This window comes from Genypterus blacodes, unplaced genomic scaffold (assembly GCF_046128005.1).
Source record: "Genypterus blacodes isolate CSIRO-AG114 ecotype Tasmania unplaced genomic scaffold, CSIRO-AGI_Gbla_v1 ptg000240l_1, whole genome shotgun sequence".
NCBI lineage: Eukaryota > Metazoa > Chordata > Actinopteri > Ophidiiformes > Ophidiidae > Genypterus > Genypterus blacodes.
This window is the reverse complement of record NW_027467038.1, coordinates 952,501-967,764: the sequence shown is the minus strand read 5'-3', so window position 1 is coordinate 967,764 and position 15,264 is coordinate 952,501. Positions and strand designations below refer to the sequence as shown.

General features: G+C 47.5%; 1 protein-coding gene across 3 annotated transcripts in view; it reads left to right on the top strand.

Moving 5' to 3' along the window:
* The first annotated feature begins 319 nt into the window (after nucleotides 1-319).
* LOC143016631 (inactive rhomboid protein 2-like) overlaps nucleotides 320-15,264 on the top strand; it is a 20,377-nt gene continuing 5,432 nt past the window's right edge. The window contains exons 1-13 of one of the 3 annotated variants that reach the window (XM_076171044.1): nucleotides 320-491; nucleotides 9,065-9,229; nucleotides 10,514-10,659; nucleotides 11,251-11,434; nucleotides 12,157-12,180; nucleotides 12,266-12,490; nucleotides 12,670-12,798; nucleotides 13,228-13,337; nucleotides 13,581-13,799; nucleotides 13,990-14,101; nucleotides 14,593-14,667; nucleotides 14,796-14,957; nucleotides 15,205-15,264. The exon at nucleotides 15,205-15,264 is cut by the window's right edge and continues 26 nt beyond it. In XM_076171044.1, coding sequence (XP_076027159.1) covers nucleotides 9,083-9,229; nucleotides 10,514-10,659; nucleotides 11,251-11,434; nucleotides 12,157-12,180; nucleotides 12,266-12,490; nucleotides 12,670-12,798; nucleotides 13,228-13,337; nucleotides 13,581-13,799; nucleotides 13,990-14,101; nucleotides 14,593-14,667; nucleotides 14,796-14,957; nucleotides 15,205-15,264 — 1,593 coding nt within the window. In that variant the 5' untranslated portion in view covers nucleotides 320-491; nucleotides 9,065-9,082. Of the gene's footprint in view, nucleotides 492-6,732; nucleotides 6,947-9,064; nucleotides 9,230-10,513; nucleotides 10,660-11,250; nucleotides 11,435-12,156; nucleotides 12,181-12,265; nucleotides 12,491-12,669; nucleotides 12,799-13,227; nucleotides 13,338-13,580; nucleotides 13,800-13,989; nucleotides 14,102-14,592; nucleotides 14,668-14,795; nucleotides 14,958-15,204 lie in introns of those variants that run through there. The other 2 variants (XM_076171045.1, XM_076171046.1) reach the window with 2 other exon arrangements.

Sequence of the window (15,264 nt, the reverse complement as noted above, 5' to 3'; positions counted from 1 at the left end):
GGCAATGATGAGGAACTTCATAAGGGTCAAAAGATACAAGTTTCCCGAAGACAACAAGACAAGACTGGGGAGGGAGGTTGACAGAACATATAGGTTTGCCATTAAATAGATTTAAAGCCTGAAAACAAGTATTTGGAGTTATTATTTCTAAAGTACTTTCATTATCAACTGTTTGTTTCCGGGCTGTGGACTCGTTTACTGTAAATGTGAACAGGTTTTGATGCCCAGCGGCCGAGGGGGGGGCCCAGCGGCCAAGGGGGGCCGAGGGAGGGTAGGCCGAGCCCGCCGAACACGCCTCCTCTGCGGACTCGACGTGTGCTGGCTCCGCCTCCCGCTTGTGTGGGAGCCGCACTCCACTCAGACTGGAGGGATGTCGGCAGACGAAAGAGGGAAGTAACGTCGCGGTGTTGGACAGAAGCTCCCGGATCGTGGTGTGTCGGACGGGAAAACCTCCTGCCTATGAATGTTAAGCGAGTCCGGTCAGCTCGGAGGTGAGTGTAAGGAAAGTTTAATAACGCCATGTTTGTTTGCTTTGGGTTAGAAAGTGCGGCTAAGTTGAGTTTGGGTCAGCGGTCAGTAGCGACTTTTGAACCGACCCAGGAGTGGTATAGCGGGAAACCCCCTGTAGAAACGTAACGCTAATAAACCTTTGTTGTAGGTAATAAAGCTGAATTTAATTATATCCAATCCAAAAATGAGTTAATTGTGATTATAGGTTAATTATGATTACACACACAACGTTAGCTTACAGCGGCCGTAAGCATGCGAGAGCAAACCCTTTGTTATTTGTTCTACCGCCGTTACTAAAAACACAATATTAATATAGAACTTTATATTAATGTACTAATGCGTGTTTGAGGCTGTTTACGCCCCTCACGTCTGGGTGAACGAGCATAAGAGGAATTTGTGGGAATGCAGGTGAAATGTGTTTACCTGGAATCCAGCCTTTAACACACTTCATTTGTTTTGATATGATTGTTTAGAATGTTTTTAGGTCTTTTCTTTTTCCTTCATTCATTCATTCATTCATTGTCCATTTCGCAATTCTATTTCCAATCAAAGTTTGTTTGTTTTACATCTGAAAGCTGCACCTTTTAGACGGATCATGTTACAATAAAGGGTTAAAGAATTTCCCATTGAATAATATTTTTTGTCTTAATGTAGTTTAGTTTAAAAGTAAAAATTGCAAACCAGACTTTTGAGTCCAGAGGGTCAAAACATGAAGGAAAGAGTTTATTTGTCCCAATTCAAAGAGAGGAGAGCTGTAGGAAGCGATGTCATTCTCTACCTAGGTGTCTTCGGCTTGTTGAGGACAAACCTACATGTTTGGGGTCTAAACACATTTTCACACGTAACCCCAGAGCCTCTGTTTGCCTCTAAGTGTGCAGGATGTCACACACACACACACACACACACACACACACACACACACACACAGACAGACAGACAGACAGACAGACAGACAGACAGACAGACAGACAGAGACACACACACACATGTAGGTCAGTGTTATTTATTAGGCCTGCAGAGCTCCAAATGCTTGATGCCAGTTATGGATATCTGCTGAATGTTGGATCTTAGTTGATTAGAGTGATGCAACACAAGTGTAGAGTGTGTGTGAGCCAGGATATCAGCCGTCTGATTGAACCAGCAGATATCAGGTTGTTACGGATGTGTCAATACTGAGATCTGTGTACAAAAAGAAACTACAGATAGTGAATACCTTACAGGCCGACCTGTTTTGTTTGATCTGTGTAAGTATTTTAAGACAAAGGATGCAGTGTTCATGTAACTGTCAGCCACAGAGCATGTGCTGCTGCTGCTGCTGCTGCTGCATGGTTGAGCTGAAGTCGTTGGTGTCAGCCCTGCACCTGCCGCATGCTTAACATGCTGTGACCAAGTGTGAAACACACACTCTCCATTGTATAACGTGAGTCTAGGCACTTCATCGTTTTGTTACTCTAATGTTGTGTTGCATTTCCTACGGTATCCATGCAACAGCAGGGGAGAATGTTTACGCTGCACGATGTCACCGAGCGTACGGTTAAGCTGCAAACTGTCATGAAAACTCCCGCTGTGTCTGAATCCTGTCTGCTTGGACCGGCTCTTTAGCTGGACTAGGCTTAGCCTGATCATGGTCTTACTCAGACTATTGCATGTGTTTACATGATCATATTTCAGTCTGACTAATGTCTCAGTCAGACTTACAGTGGGCCGTTGCCGTGCATGTAAGCATTGCTAATGAGGCTCTTCCTCTCTGAGACGCTTCTTCCATTACTCTGTTCCATTTATCTAACAATTCAAATCTGTTCAGAATGTGTGTGTAACTGGATCAGGTCTAGATGTTTCTGGCATCCTAATCAACACGTAGTAAACCCAGAGAACCTTTCACCTACATTTTCTACACGTTCCTGTTTTCCACAGTGTGCAAATCCAAATCCTCATCCATGTCCCTCAGGCTCTCCCTCAGTGCTGGTATCTGTTCTCAGCTGTGCTCCAACAAGCCCAGGCAGCACCGGGCTGGTCTCCTTTAAGACAGCCCATCCACTTTGCTAACAGGAGTATTCAGCTGCTGGCCAGCCTGTTGGAATATTTTCCTGCGCTGCGATGCCAACCCTCGTTCCTCCGTGTGTGGTGTATTCTCTCACAGAGTTTGGTTGTAAGCTCCAAAAGCCAGCAGCTTGTAATCTTTGATGCTTTGGGCTCTTATCCACATTTGTTGTCGTATTCAAAAAGCTCATTCCCCTGTTCCTTCCTCAAAACGGGAGTGAAATGTCTTGAGTCATGTTCTGTCTTGCACTGCAGTGTGTCAAAGAGAGTGCACGTCTGTCATTCTCACTTCAAGCAGTCAGACTAGGATTCCTCTGACAAAGCCTGAGAATGGGGCTGGATTTGGGCAGCACAGATTTACAAATGCAGTCCACATTGTGAGGAGGATCCTGAGGGATTCTCCTGGGCTGGGAGCGAGGTGGTTACTGAGTTATTTGCTGTAGACGCTGTATCTGTTATGCGGGTTTGGGCATGCAGACTCTGGAATGGTGAGGAAAATGAGGCTGAAGCCAGAGTCTCCTGTTCCAAAAGTATTGGAAAGTGTCCAAAGATTCTTTGATAGAGAGCCAGAATAGTCATCTTCTCATAGCTTTGGATCGGATCTCCTGATATGCTTGAGGCGTCTCAGGGCTCTTTCACACATTTGTCTCATTGTATCTTCTTCATCTGCTGCGGTTGGTTTTCACTTTATATTAAAGGAAGTAGACCAGTTCACATTTCACAGTTGTACGCTCGATCATAAAGCTAATCTGGTGTTGTGACACTGTCGTTGGCTAATCAGGCTCTGTTTGTTCCCGCCGCTCTCTGTAACTCTATAACTCATATTCTTTTCTCCTCATAAGCACTTGTTGATGAAGTTGCCTCTTGACAGCACAATAGCAGCATCTCGCCCTAGGAATCGGAGACAAATCTGATAAGCCTAATGTGATTTGCGATGCAGTGTGATGAGCCGATAAGTGGCTGCGTATTAGATGTTCCACTCCTGGTTCACAGGGACAGATGCAGCAGATTCCTGTATCTGGCTCGGGTAGCTTTCGGAATTGTCTTCTCGTTCCGGGGTATCGTTCGGACCCGGGTCGAAACCCCCTCTTCTGAGAGGCGTCCATCGGTTTCGTTTTGGTTGAGTGCTGCTTTCTCACCAGGGTGTGAAAGCAAACCCCTGTGCCATGACCGATCAGCTGAGAGTTATGGGAAACAAAGAGAAACAGTTTGGTGGTTTGAGTGGTGACGGTCATAAGATGCTTTGTTTGGATGTATAGAATGAGCGGCCAGTTTCGGTCCCCGGTGCCCACAAACGCTGAAGTCCTTCCCTTTCCTTCACTGACAGCTGACTGCCTGCTTCTGCTGCCACGATGACCCAGTCTGAACTCTCACAGGCGTGGCATCCGCTTTGATTCCTACCTGGTGACAAATTCATACCTGTGTTGTGTTTTCAAACGTCTGCCTTGCGTTGAATAGGGCTGCTTAGTTTTCTCCAATAACTCTGCTTCAAAGTTTGTCAAAGCACTTGCGCTCCTCTTCATCTTCATGCCAGCTTGCCAATTGTTCCTCTGCAGCGACGAGCCTGGGCCTCTCACACTTTCCCTTTGTCTGGTCTATCATTCCATTCCCAGCATTTGACTTCTCCATCAGCTTAGTTGGTTGAAACATAGTCATTGTATTTACCCGTAAAGAAGTAAACGTATACCAAAACAAAGTTGGGACATGGACCTTATATTCTATGGGACAGCTCATACTGTACATTTAAATCACTTTAATATACAGCCGGGCACTTTTGGTCCCATGTGTTCTCTGCACAGAATCAAGACATTGGATTTATTTATTTATTTAGATCTTTCTTTCTTTAAATAGTCACCTTTCCCAAATGGCCTTGGGGCTGCACTGCCGTTCTCCCCCTGAGCTCTCCCTTTCACTTCAGAGTCGCCCTCAGTTTGGAGTGGCGTCTGAAAAAGGTTGTGATTGTAAAAAAAAAAAACACCCTTTGACCTTATGAAAGATAAGACAGGGGATGGAATTGTTATTGCATTGATTCTGACATTTTTTAATAAATTAACTCAATAATCTCCACTAATTATTCTCCTCACCCTTCAGCCTCTCCAACGTGCCTCAGTGAGCACGATAAAGATACAGAGCAGCTCTGTGCGCGCCGTGTTGATGTGGAGATGATTCTCCTCATATATCAAATTACCGTAAAAGCAATTACCTCGTCGTTCTGGCTATGTCAGGAATCGGCCAGCAGTGTGATGACAAAACATCTGTTATCTGTCAGTGAATTAGAGATCAAACAGCACAATAGACTTCACAATCACATAGATAGTATTGATTGTATTGAATAGCATCATATCCTCTCACTGTCTCTCCTATGATGGCATGACATCAGATCCTGATTTGATGATTCCCATTCACAGCTAATTTGACTTTGATGTTTTTGTAAATGTCTTAGTGTAGCTCTGCACAGGAAGCTTTAGGACTCACCACAGTTACACAAGAAGAGAGGACAGGAACCCAACCCAAGAGCAGTTCCTCTTTTGGCCTTTTGGCAGCAATAACCTCATATTTAGAACAATTGTGGTGCACAGTATGATGATACCCATAATCACAATCTGTATCCTAACTTCTCTAACTGGAGACATTTGTATCAGTCTCCAGTATACAATCGCTAAATATAGATACATGTTGATGACTGTACTGTAGTTGTAAGTCTTACCCAAGCCATAATGTGAAAACAGATGCTGGTTCGGGTTCGAGTTCAATTTGGAATCCTTCTATGAAACGGTAGAAGAGCTGAACAAAGCATTGATTTCATTAGTAGGTACTCCAAACTAACTCCAAACAGTGGTTTAGAACCTGGAGCAAGCAAATGTTTGACATTCTTGCTTTTTAATTGGTTACTTGTAATATTGGAAGAACATCTGAAGCTTCCTACGCGGCCACACGTTGTTCCAAATGTAAGATTTCTATCGATCTAAAGTGCAAACGGCTCTACCTGGCCCTCACAACACAATGGTTAGGTTTGACTCACTACTTACACAGCGAGCTAAAACACAGGCTTTGGTGCCGTGGAGGCGGCGGGGTGTGAATTCTCTATCGCCCCTCTGGCTCAGATGTGAGAAGAACGACAAAAATACACTGCGAGTTAAAGTGCTGGCTTGTTTTGCTGCGTTGTTTTGGAAATAAGCACGTTTGATGTCTCAGTGTTTTTGTACGGAACACAAAAGCTACGGAAGCTTTAGCTCCAATCCGAAGCTCCCGGACTGAAACGGGTGTCAATAATTTAGATTGTAGTCAATTTTAGGAAAATGACAGATGATGGATTTCTTTGACAGTTGCTTTCTAGTCTAGTAACTCTCTGGGAATCGGTAGTATACTTATTTTATCCTGCACTGCCTAATTTGCTCAGACACTTTCAGTTTAGGAAGTAAGGCATCGACGGTTTGTCACACGTATCCTCTTGCACTTCTTCGTAAATGATTGCGTCGCTGCTTTCTGTCAAGTATCACTTCTTCTTCCTTTTCGCTCTCCGTCTTTTTCAGTTCACACCAAGCCTGCGTCTGTAACCGTCTTGGAAATGCAACCACGATAGAGTCACAAGTCTTTTTCAATTCTGTCTTTTTTTTCAGATAAATTTGAATGTTCCATTATGCATTTTTCAATTTGTAACTTCCATCGTGCATCACACAGGTCAATGAAGCCCCACTAATGTCTGAGGCAACAGTTTGGCAAAGGCTCTATTAAACTAATGCAGTATATTGATGTCGTCTAAGCTTATCTTGCATGTTTGTACAGCTTTATCTCTACCTTATCAAAGTCCGAGACTGCTGGGCCAAGTGGAGCAGATCGGCTGCTGAGTGGGACTGGGAAGGGAAACGCCACACTTACCCACATTCCTTCATTTGGAGGTGTGTGTGTGTGAGGCTTGTGTGCATTTGTTGCCTGTTTGCTGCCACCAACCAAACACCTGACAGCTCTGAATGTCCAGTTCGTCACCGGGGTTAACGTCCGACTTGGACATTAGGCAAACAAGGACGCACACGACACAAACAACACTGTGACACACACTCAGGGCTGATCTCTCTGGAGGGAGAGGCTGAACCATGGTGACTCCCTCTGAGAGGAACATCTAATGACAACAAACACAGTAGGCGGAGGTGACGAATACACACACACACGCACACACACGCACACACACGCACACAGTGTCATCCCTGCTAATGGTCAAGTGAGCATGTGTTGAGGATGAGACATTGACTTATTGGACCCCAGAGAGGCAAAGACAAGCAGAGGCACTTGTAACAAATGGCTGTCACGTGCCGAGACCAACGCGATGATGTCACTGCGGACGTGCCTCTTCCTGGCTATAACACGTATGACTCCCAGGGACGTGTGAGCACAATGTGTGAGTTGTGTTGCTGTGTGGTTTAGCTTTTGGGGGTATTTGAAGCACAAGTGGAGCGTGACGTGAATGAGTATCGTTCAAGCAAGAGTGCGCGGCTGGTTAATGATTGGTGGTTGGAAAAGATCGTTGGCTTTTGCAGCTGCTACTTAACGGCTTACTTCCGTTTCCGACATGACTAATGTTTAGTCAACTTCTAGAAACAAAACAAAATTACATAAAAATACACATTTCTCTTCTTGCTGTAATGACTCACTGATCGACTGTGGTCAGTCAGCATCAGTCTCTCTGCCTCTTGAGCACTCCAGCGTGTCCATTAGCCAAATTCCTGGCTATTTCATTATCTAAGTGGGTGGGGGCCAGCCGCAACCCGATGGGACCTCATCGGAGCCTCCTCAGAGCCTCCTCCCCCATCCTCTGCTCCACTAAACCACAGGCTAGATTGCCAATAGTCCTCTCTGTCCCGGGAGGACTCAGTCAGGCTCTCTGCCCAAGCTTTAAAATATTTATCACACATAATTGATAACGTTGTTGGCAGACATGAGGAGTATACCCTAACTAGGATAAAGGAATTATAGAAATGCTGTTTTGGGGTTGTGGGGGGAAGCCAAAGTGACTAACACAGGCGATAGGTAAGGCTCTAACTGTTTCTCTGGAGTAGAAACTAGGCTATTGAGTGAACTGGTGTCAAGTTTCCCTGCTGCTGCCATTCCTGTTGTCGACACCCAGGGTCTTACATTGATTTTCTGCACCGCAACTCCAGACGAACCTCAAGGCTTTGGAGATCACGATGATATAATGGGTGTGTTGGCTGAGGCTTGCGAAAACCGAAGGTATAATTCCGCAGCGCCTTCGATATCTGTGGAAATACTCCGCGTAATGCTACGGGACGCTCCGAGGGCCGAGAATAGACTGATCTCTTCCTCTGCTGTTGACTATGATTGGCAAAGACTGGAAGCAGATAAGTCAACTGGACGGTGTTGTTCAGAGAGATAAGTGCGACAGTGTGGCTTTTAGAGCGGCCCAGCAATGTGATTCATGTGTCACCTGTTGTGCCCAGAGTGGATCGGTGTTCACGCATGTGTCGCTGTTAAGACAAGTTGGCTCTTTGCTTGTAAACACTGTAACACCGAGTAACTGTCACTCTCGCACGGCGCCCCCGGATCACAGGAGGTCTGCCGGGCGATGAAGTAGTTTGATTGTTGGAGACATCGGCCGAGTGTTCTCCTCCTGAGCAGCTTGATGTGAATACAGGAGTCACAGTCTTCAGTTACTTGGTGACCCTCGGTTGTGTGCGGGCAGCAGTAAGGACAGAGGTATGGATTTCTTCAACCAGGAGGGTTGAACGATCATTTGAGAGCACTATTGATCGCTGTAAATCTGGTGGTCAACAGCTGCTGTTTCAGTTGCTGTTTCATTATGAGTCCCAGCGCTGCGGTTTGGGATCCTGGTTAGTCCGCTAGTTAAAAGCCATGTTTATAGGCTTTATACACACTAGTATGGCTGCACCAAGCATCGTATTGTGATTACTCAGAAAGATATTGCAATCTTGATGTGATAAAGGTATCATGTGACTGACGAGGCTGAAGATGTCACACTGTGTTTACTTAACAACAAACAAAAGAATACCAACATTTAACACTTTTGTTTTTGTTGTTTTATCAAAATTGAACCACATCCCCTCCTTTCACAATGTGATAGTTACACATTTTCAGCAAAAATCATCCTTTTATTCACATCCAGTCAATTACCTTTTATTTTTCCTCTTACACACATGAACGATGATTGTAGGATACGTCTGTCACCTTTGTTTCTCCTTGAAGGCGGTGATGGAGGAGTGCTGATCCGTGCTCTGACAGGCAGGAGGATCTAGTTTGATATGAAAACACTTCATTAAGTGAACGTAGAGCCTTTATGGATCACTTTAGAATTTTCCGATGATGGGTATGAAAAAGCGTTTCCTCGTAAATTGGCTTGAGCGAGAGCCAAACGCGGCTGCTATGCTGCCCAGTGTGGATACAGACAACACGTCTTTGCATAGCTGAGTTGCTAGTTTGTCTCTATAGTCCAAGTATTTGTTGAAAAAAGTATAATTGTTTATATCTATTTATTTATTTTCAGTTCCAGAACCCTGATAATATGGCGTCACAGGAGGGGGAGGAGCCTCCTCCACAGCGCAGCCCATCGGACAGCCGCCTGCAGAGCAAGAAGCCGCCCAGCCTGACCATCGCCATCCCTCCCCCCGAGCACCAGCGGGAGATGGGGACCCACGACCCCCACAAACAGGTAGCTGACCTCTATGACCTCTGTGACCAGCACCAGACTCCCACACCGGACTGACTGAGCCTCAGTGGGCTGACTGAGCCTCACGGGTGTTGTGTTCAATGCATCTCAGTAGCAGCACAGACGGAGGAAAAAGTTAAAGCCCACATTTCACACACACACACACACACACACGCACACACACACACACACACACACACACACACACACACACACACACACAGTCTCTCTTCTGTCCCTTGTATTTAGGGACACAGCGGCATGTGAGACAGCTGTGGGCCCTGAGCCAAGCGTCCCCCCCCATAAACACTGCCATGTCCTCACACAGAGCAGGTAGTCTGAGCTGTGAAGGCTCCATTGAAGAATCAGACTCCACACTCTAAAGGCTCCGTCCATTCTTCAGTCTGGCTGGTTTGAGTTCTTTACAGCAGCTCTGCCTGGTGGTGAAGTTTATACTCGAGTCGTTTTGTCTTTTGTTTAGTCTTTCTTTGTCAGAAAGTGCTTTATTTATAAAGTCTTGTGTATTTATAGGTCTGAAGCTGTTCCTGACTCAGAGTGTGAGACAGAACACAGCTCAGCTCAGCTCAGTGTTTATGTGCATTGATCACTTACATCCTTTTTTAAAGAACAAGTATTTATACAAACGTAAATCAAAGCTGTTCAGTCAATAACAGTTGTCCAGTTGACTCTGTGAGTATTTATCTATCTTGCTCTTAGTGGAAATTCATGGATTGATTAATCATTAACTGTGATAGAGAGAATGTTTAAACAAAAGAAGCACAGGTTGGCTGTAAAAAGTCATTCTGCTTCCCTCTGTAAGCTGAGTGATGCTGGTACACCGACGCGTGTCTGAGATGATAGAATGAGTGTGTAAATGTAGTTTGGACACGGAGCCGCCGGCTATCTCAGCAGCTCGCTCGCTCGCTTAGAGCCCATTAACGTGCCGGCCATTAGCCTCAGCGCCTGCAGAGTAACGGCCGGCTGGGCTGAACCACTCTGAGCCCAAACACTGCACTGCAGAGCAGAACAAGGCCAGCAACAGAGTGGACATGAGAACAGGGACATGGACATTTATCTCAACGTTTTAGAGACACACAATGATACTAAATGCACAACATAATCTCCCCCAAGACAAATCTGGGCTTCATAAAACAAGTCATTCTGTCATTTCCTGCCTTGCTGCTGCTCGTTTCATTCCTGAGCTGCCACTTTCCTGTAGGCAGCTCATGTCCTCAATCAAGGTCTCTTTCCTAATCATTCATTTATGTGATGTTTTCCTTTGGTCAGCCGCTGCGTCCCTCCCTGAAGAAGAGTGCCAGTGGCCATGCAGCCAGTCCTGTGTCAGAGAGTGTGAGTGGAGATGGAGTCTTCCTGGCCCGGGACAGGAGGGCCAAGTTTGGGAGGCAGACGTCCCTCTCACAAAGCATCCGCAGGTACGACATGGAACTGAGACACTCCGCCCTTTGTGTTCCTTCCTGTGTGAATCTGGACGTACATGTGTGCGTAGTACAGTATACACCCCCCTTCAGCATGGAGTCTGTCAAAATGAGTCAATAAAGTCCAGTTGGATGAATTAGCGTGTGTGTGTGTGCGTGTGTGCAGATGGGATAATGTGTGACTGTGTGCATAAATGTGCAGAATACTCGGTGTCCCACAGCTCCCAGACCTCTGAGTGATAGAAGCTCCGTCAAGCTGCTTCAGTGTGGATGAAGCAGCACAGTTCAGTCATGGTGACAGACTTTGCAGACTTTGTTCTTGCTTTGGTTGATGCTTGCCTGTTGGAGCCAAACTTTAGCTGATTCATATTTGTGTATGTGTCTTTGCTTTCCGTCTTCCATTCATTTAATTTCCCCTAAAAATCTCAAACTCTGTCATCCAAACACTCGACCTGCTTGATTCTGCAGCAAGAGAACCTAAAGGTCTCATGTTCTCCTCTTCTCCTGTTCTCCTGCTGTGACTCGGCCTCACGCAAAACCATGCTGCTTCTCTCCGCTCCGTTTTCATATCCAACCCTTTACTCGCAGGAACACAGCCCAGTGGTTCGGCGTGGGAGAAGACTGCGAGACCAAGCAGCAGGTCTGGCAGCGGAAGAGTCTGCGGCACTGCAGCCAGCGCTACGGCAAGCTGAAGGCTCAATACAGAGAGCCGGAGACGGCCACCAGCATGGACCACGGCCTGGACTCACCGGCCACACACAGGATGCCCAAGGTGCTCCACTCTCAGGAGAACTCCAAACACTCAGCTCATCAATCATTCATGACCTCATCAAGGCTTTTCCTCAACATACGGCGTTTGTAAACATCTCCATGTCCTGGTTCACATGCTCACAGTGTCTTCTGCCTGTTTACCCGGTTTAGATCAGGCATCTAACAGTGTTTACATTGTTCCTTACACACGCAAACCTTTGACGCTTCAGTCTAAGAGCCAAAACATAGAGCTGCTCTACCACGTGTGTGTTTAAAGATCATGGCATTGACAGATGAGTCAAATGAGATTGGATGCAGCGAGAGGGGAAAGCTCTGTCTAAGGTTGTGGGGCTGCATGGTGGCAGGAGTGTGTCCCAGCTGACATCACCTCCCTCCCTCGACTCTTCATCGCACAGCTCTGCTCGTCGGCTCCAGTTCTCTGTCTTTCTCTTAACAAAAGGTTTTTCCCCTCCGTTGCTTTTTGGTCATTTTCCCCTTCCTGTTTTACAAATGTCACAAATTTTTTGAGTCATTCCAGTGGTAACAACTCACAACTATCTCTCACACACACACACACACACACACACACACACACACACACGCGCGCGCGCGCACACGCACACACACACACGCGCGGACACATTACACTTCCTCTCTAGGGGTGTCATCATCTCAGCATGGCTCTCATTGGTGTGAAATGCTGCTGATCTGTTCTCTCCTCTCGTCTGCTTCCTTCCTGTAAAGGTTAAATTCCAGCGGGCATTGCATGTAAGTTAGTAATAGTTCAGTCAGTAGTCGTCAGTAGTCTCACTTGTTTTCTAGCTCATAGTTGAGTTCCCGGTCATGTGTGTAGATTGTGGACCCCCTGGCCCGGGGACGAGCCTTCCGTTACCCGGACGATGTGGACAGTCGGCCCCTGAAGACCCCCCACAGCGCCCAGGGGGGCCCCGTCACCCCGGGCGTCACCTCCCTCTGCTCCATCACCAGCCAGCGCTCCGGCTACAACAACCGCTTCCCCCGACGCAAGAGGGAGTCTGTGGCCCGCATGAGCATCAGGGCGGCTTCCAACCTGATACGGGTGTGTGTGTGTGTGTGTGTGTGTGTGTGTGTGTGTGTGTGTGTGTGTGTGTGTGTGTGTGTGGGTGTGGGTGTGGGTGTGGGCGTGGGCGTATGAATATCCAACAAATATAAAGCAGAAACAAATGTTTAGCTAATGGAAAGTTGAGGGAATGACGTGTTTGTGTGTGTGTGATCCAGGGTCGCAGCGGCTTGTCGGGCTCTCAGACGGGTCGCAGTTTCCCTAGAAGGAGCTTTGCGAGGCCCAGCTGGCTGGACGATGACACGGTGGACTCGGCAGACACGTCGGAGTCGCTCTTCTTCAGCAAGGTCAGCAGACTGTGTGTGTGTGTGTGTGTGTGTGTGTGTGTGTGTGTGTGTGTGTGTGTGTGTGTGTGTGTGTGTGTGTGTGTGTGTGTGTGTGTGTGTGTGTGTGTGTGTGTGTGTGTGTGTGTGTGTGTGTGTGTGTGTGTGTGTGTGTGTGTGTGTGTTCGTGTGTGTGTTCGTGTGTGTGTTCCCCTCTCACAACCTTGAAAGTGGTGCAGCCTGTAGGAGCCATTAGTCAGTCACACACTCTGGTGATGATCGATGAATGCCAGGCAGTCATATTGGGTCGGTCCGTGTCGTGTTAATGGGGAACGATTTGAGCAAAAACACTTGAAAAGGTCAGAGGAGCTTTTTCCGTGAAACCGTGTGATACCTGGCCGCTCATTGATCTCTGCTCCCTCTCCTTCCTCCATCGTCTCCTCCTCCCCTCAGGTAGATGCTCATGGGGAGCTGTACTCTATGGCTGACGATGTGTTCGAGTCGCCACCGATGTCGGCCGCTTTCGGTTCAAACGAGCAGCCGGAGCAGCGTTTCCCCAGCCTGTGAGTGAAACACACAACTGGAGATAAAACATAGAAACATGGCAAATCAAAGGTTCCAAACCTGCTTCACCTTCCTCTCTTCTCTCCCTCTTTCCTCTGTCAAACCCGTGTCTCTCTCTCTCTCTCCTGTCTTGACCCGTACCTCTCCTGTCTCATTCCCCCCCCCTCCCCCCCCCCCCCTCCCCCCCCCCCCCCCCCCCCTCCGTTGCCTTCCTCTCCCTCCATCCTCTCACTCTATTGCAGGAAAGACGTGTCCCGCACACCCAGGACTCCAGTGGCGGTGTCTGAAAAGGGCCCCCCTCGTCGGGGGCGTCGCATCGCCTCCAAAGTCAAACACTTTGCCTTCCACAAACAAAAGCGGCAGTACGGCATGGGCGTGGTGGGCAAGTGGCTGAACAGGAACTACCGCCGCAGCATCAGCAGCAACGTGCAGGAGCAGCTGGATGACTTGCACAGCCACAGGTCAGGGAGGGCAGGGAGAGGTCACTCATGAGCAGAATCCGGGGGGGAGGGAGGGGGGGCACGGCTGCACAGCGACAAATCGAGTACCCAGTGGCTGTCCGGAGTTGTTGTGTAGGAGTGTCAGTCCTCTGTTACTTCAGTGTCCAGGTTCTGATGGGCTCGCTGTGTGTCTCCTCGTCTCCGCATTCAGGCCTTACTTCACGTACTGGATCACGTTTGTCCACATCGTGATCACCCTGTTGGCCTGCTGCACGTACGGCTTCGCCCCTGTGGGGTTCGCACAACACTCGTCGACTGAGCTGGTGAGCCGAGCTGTGAAGTGGAAATCCCATCTCATCTCAGTCATTGGTTGTGTTTACATTGAATCCATACTGTGCTAAATGTTTTTAATGTTTTTAATGTGGAATATCTTTGAACTGTTCCCAAAGCTTTGACCCAACAGTCCAAAGCCCTTAAGGTACCGAAGCCAGGTTGATCTTTAATGTGAATCGATCAGATAGAAGCATTCCAATTCTAGCCAGCAGCTTTGTTTCCTTGATCACTGACTAAAACAATTGATTGCTTATCAAAATAACAATAGATCTATTTGCTGTCCATTAACTAATCAATAATTGACTCATCATGATTTCAGACCGATCGTGGTCCTGTCTGCACCTGAAACACACACACATAAACACAGGGTTTAGTTTAGGTGTGTGTGAGATTTGAGCCACGCCTTAATCCTCACCGCTCTGTTTGGACTCCTGCTCCCTGGGCTCTGTGATGGACTGTGACTCTCTGGCTCCCTCTGCAGGTGCTGAAGAACAAAGGCATCTACGAGAGCGTCAAGTTCACCCAGCAGGAGAACTTCTGGATCGGGCCGAGCTCAGTGAGTCTCATTCAACTCTTCACTCACTCACACACTCCTTCTTCTCCATAGCAGTTCCCTAAAAGATGTAAAGCAGTGTCATTCTACTGTTTAAAAGCGTTTGTCGTTGTATTTCCTGACCTCTCCAGGACGACCTCATCCACCTGGGGGCTAAGTTCTCCCCCTGCATCCGCCGGGACAAACAGATCGTCAGCCTGATCCAGAGGGCCAAAGACCAGGAGCGAGCGTCCGGCTGCTGCGTGCAGAACGACAACTCTGGATGCGTGCAGACCCTCCGCGTGGACTGCTCTGTATGTGGCTTATTCAGCGCGTTGAGGTTTGACAGAGCGGCCGGGCTGCTGATAGAGCACTGTCACGGCTTAGAGACCAAAGAGAGACCAAACTAGAAATGAAATCAAATGTATAAGGTCTTAAAAATGGAACAAATGTCTCATTTAGGCTGAATGTGCAACAGGACATGTCACCGATCTACACACTGATTACTCCACTGTGTGTCTCCTTGTTCCCACATGTGTGTCCCTCGCTACAATGACACAGGAGACACTGGCCACCTTCATCAAATGGACCAATGAGGTTGTGGACATCAACAGGACCTCC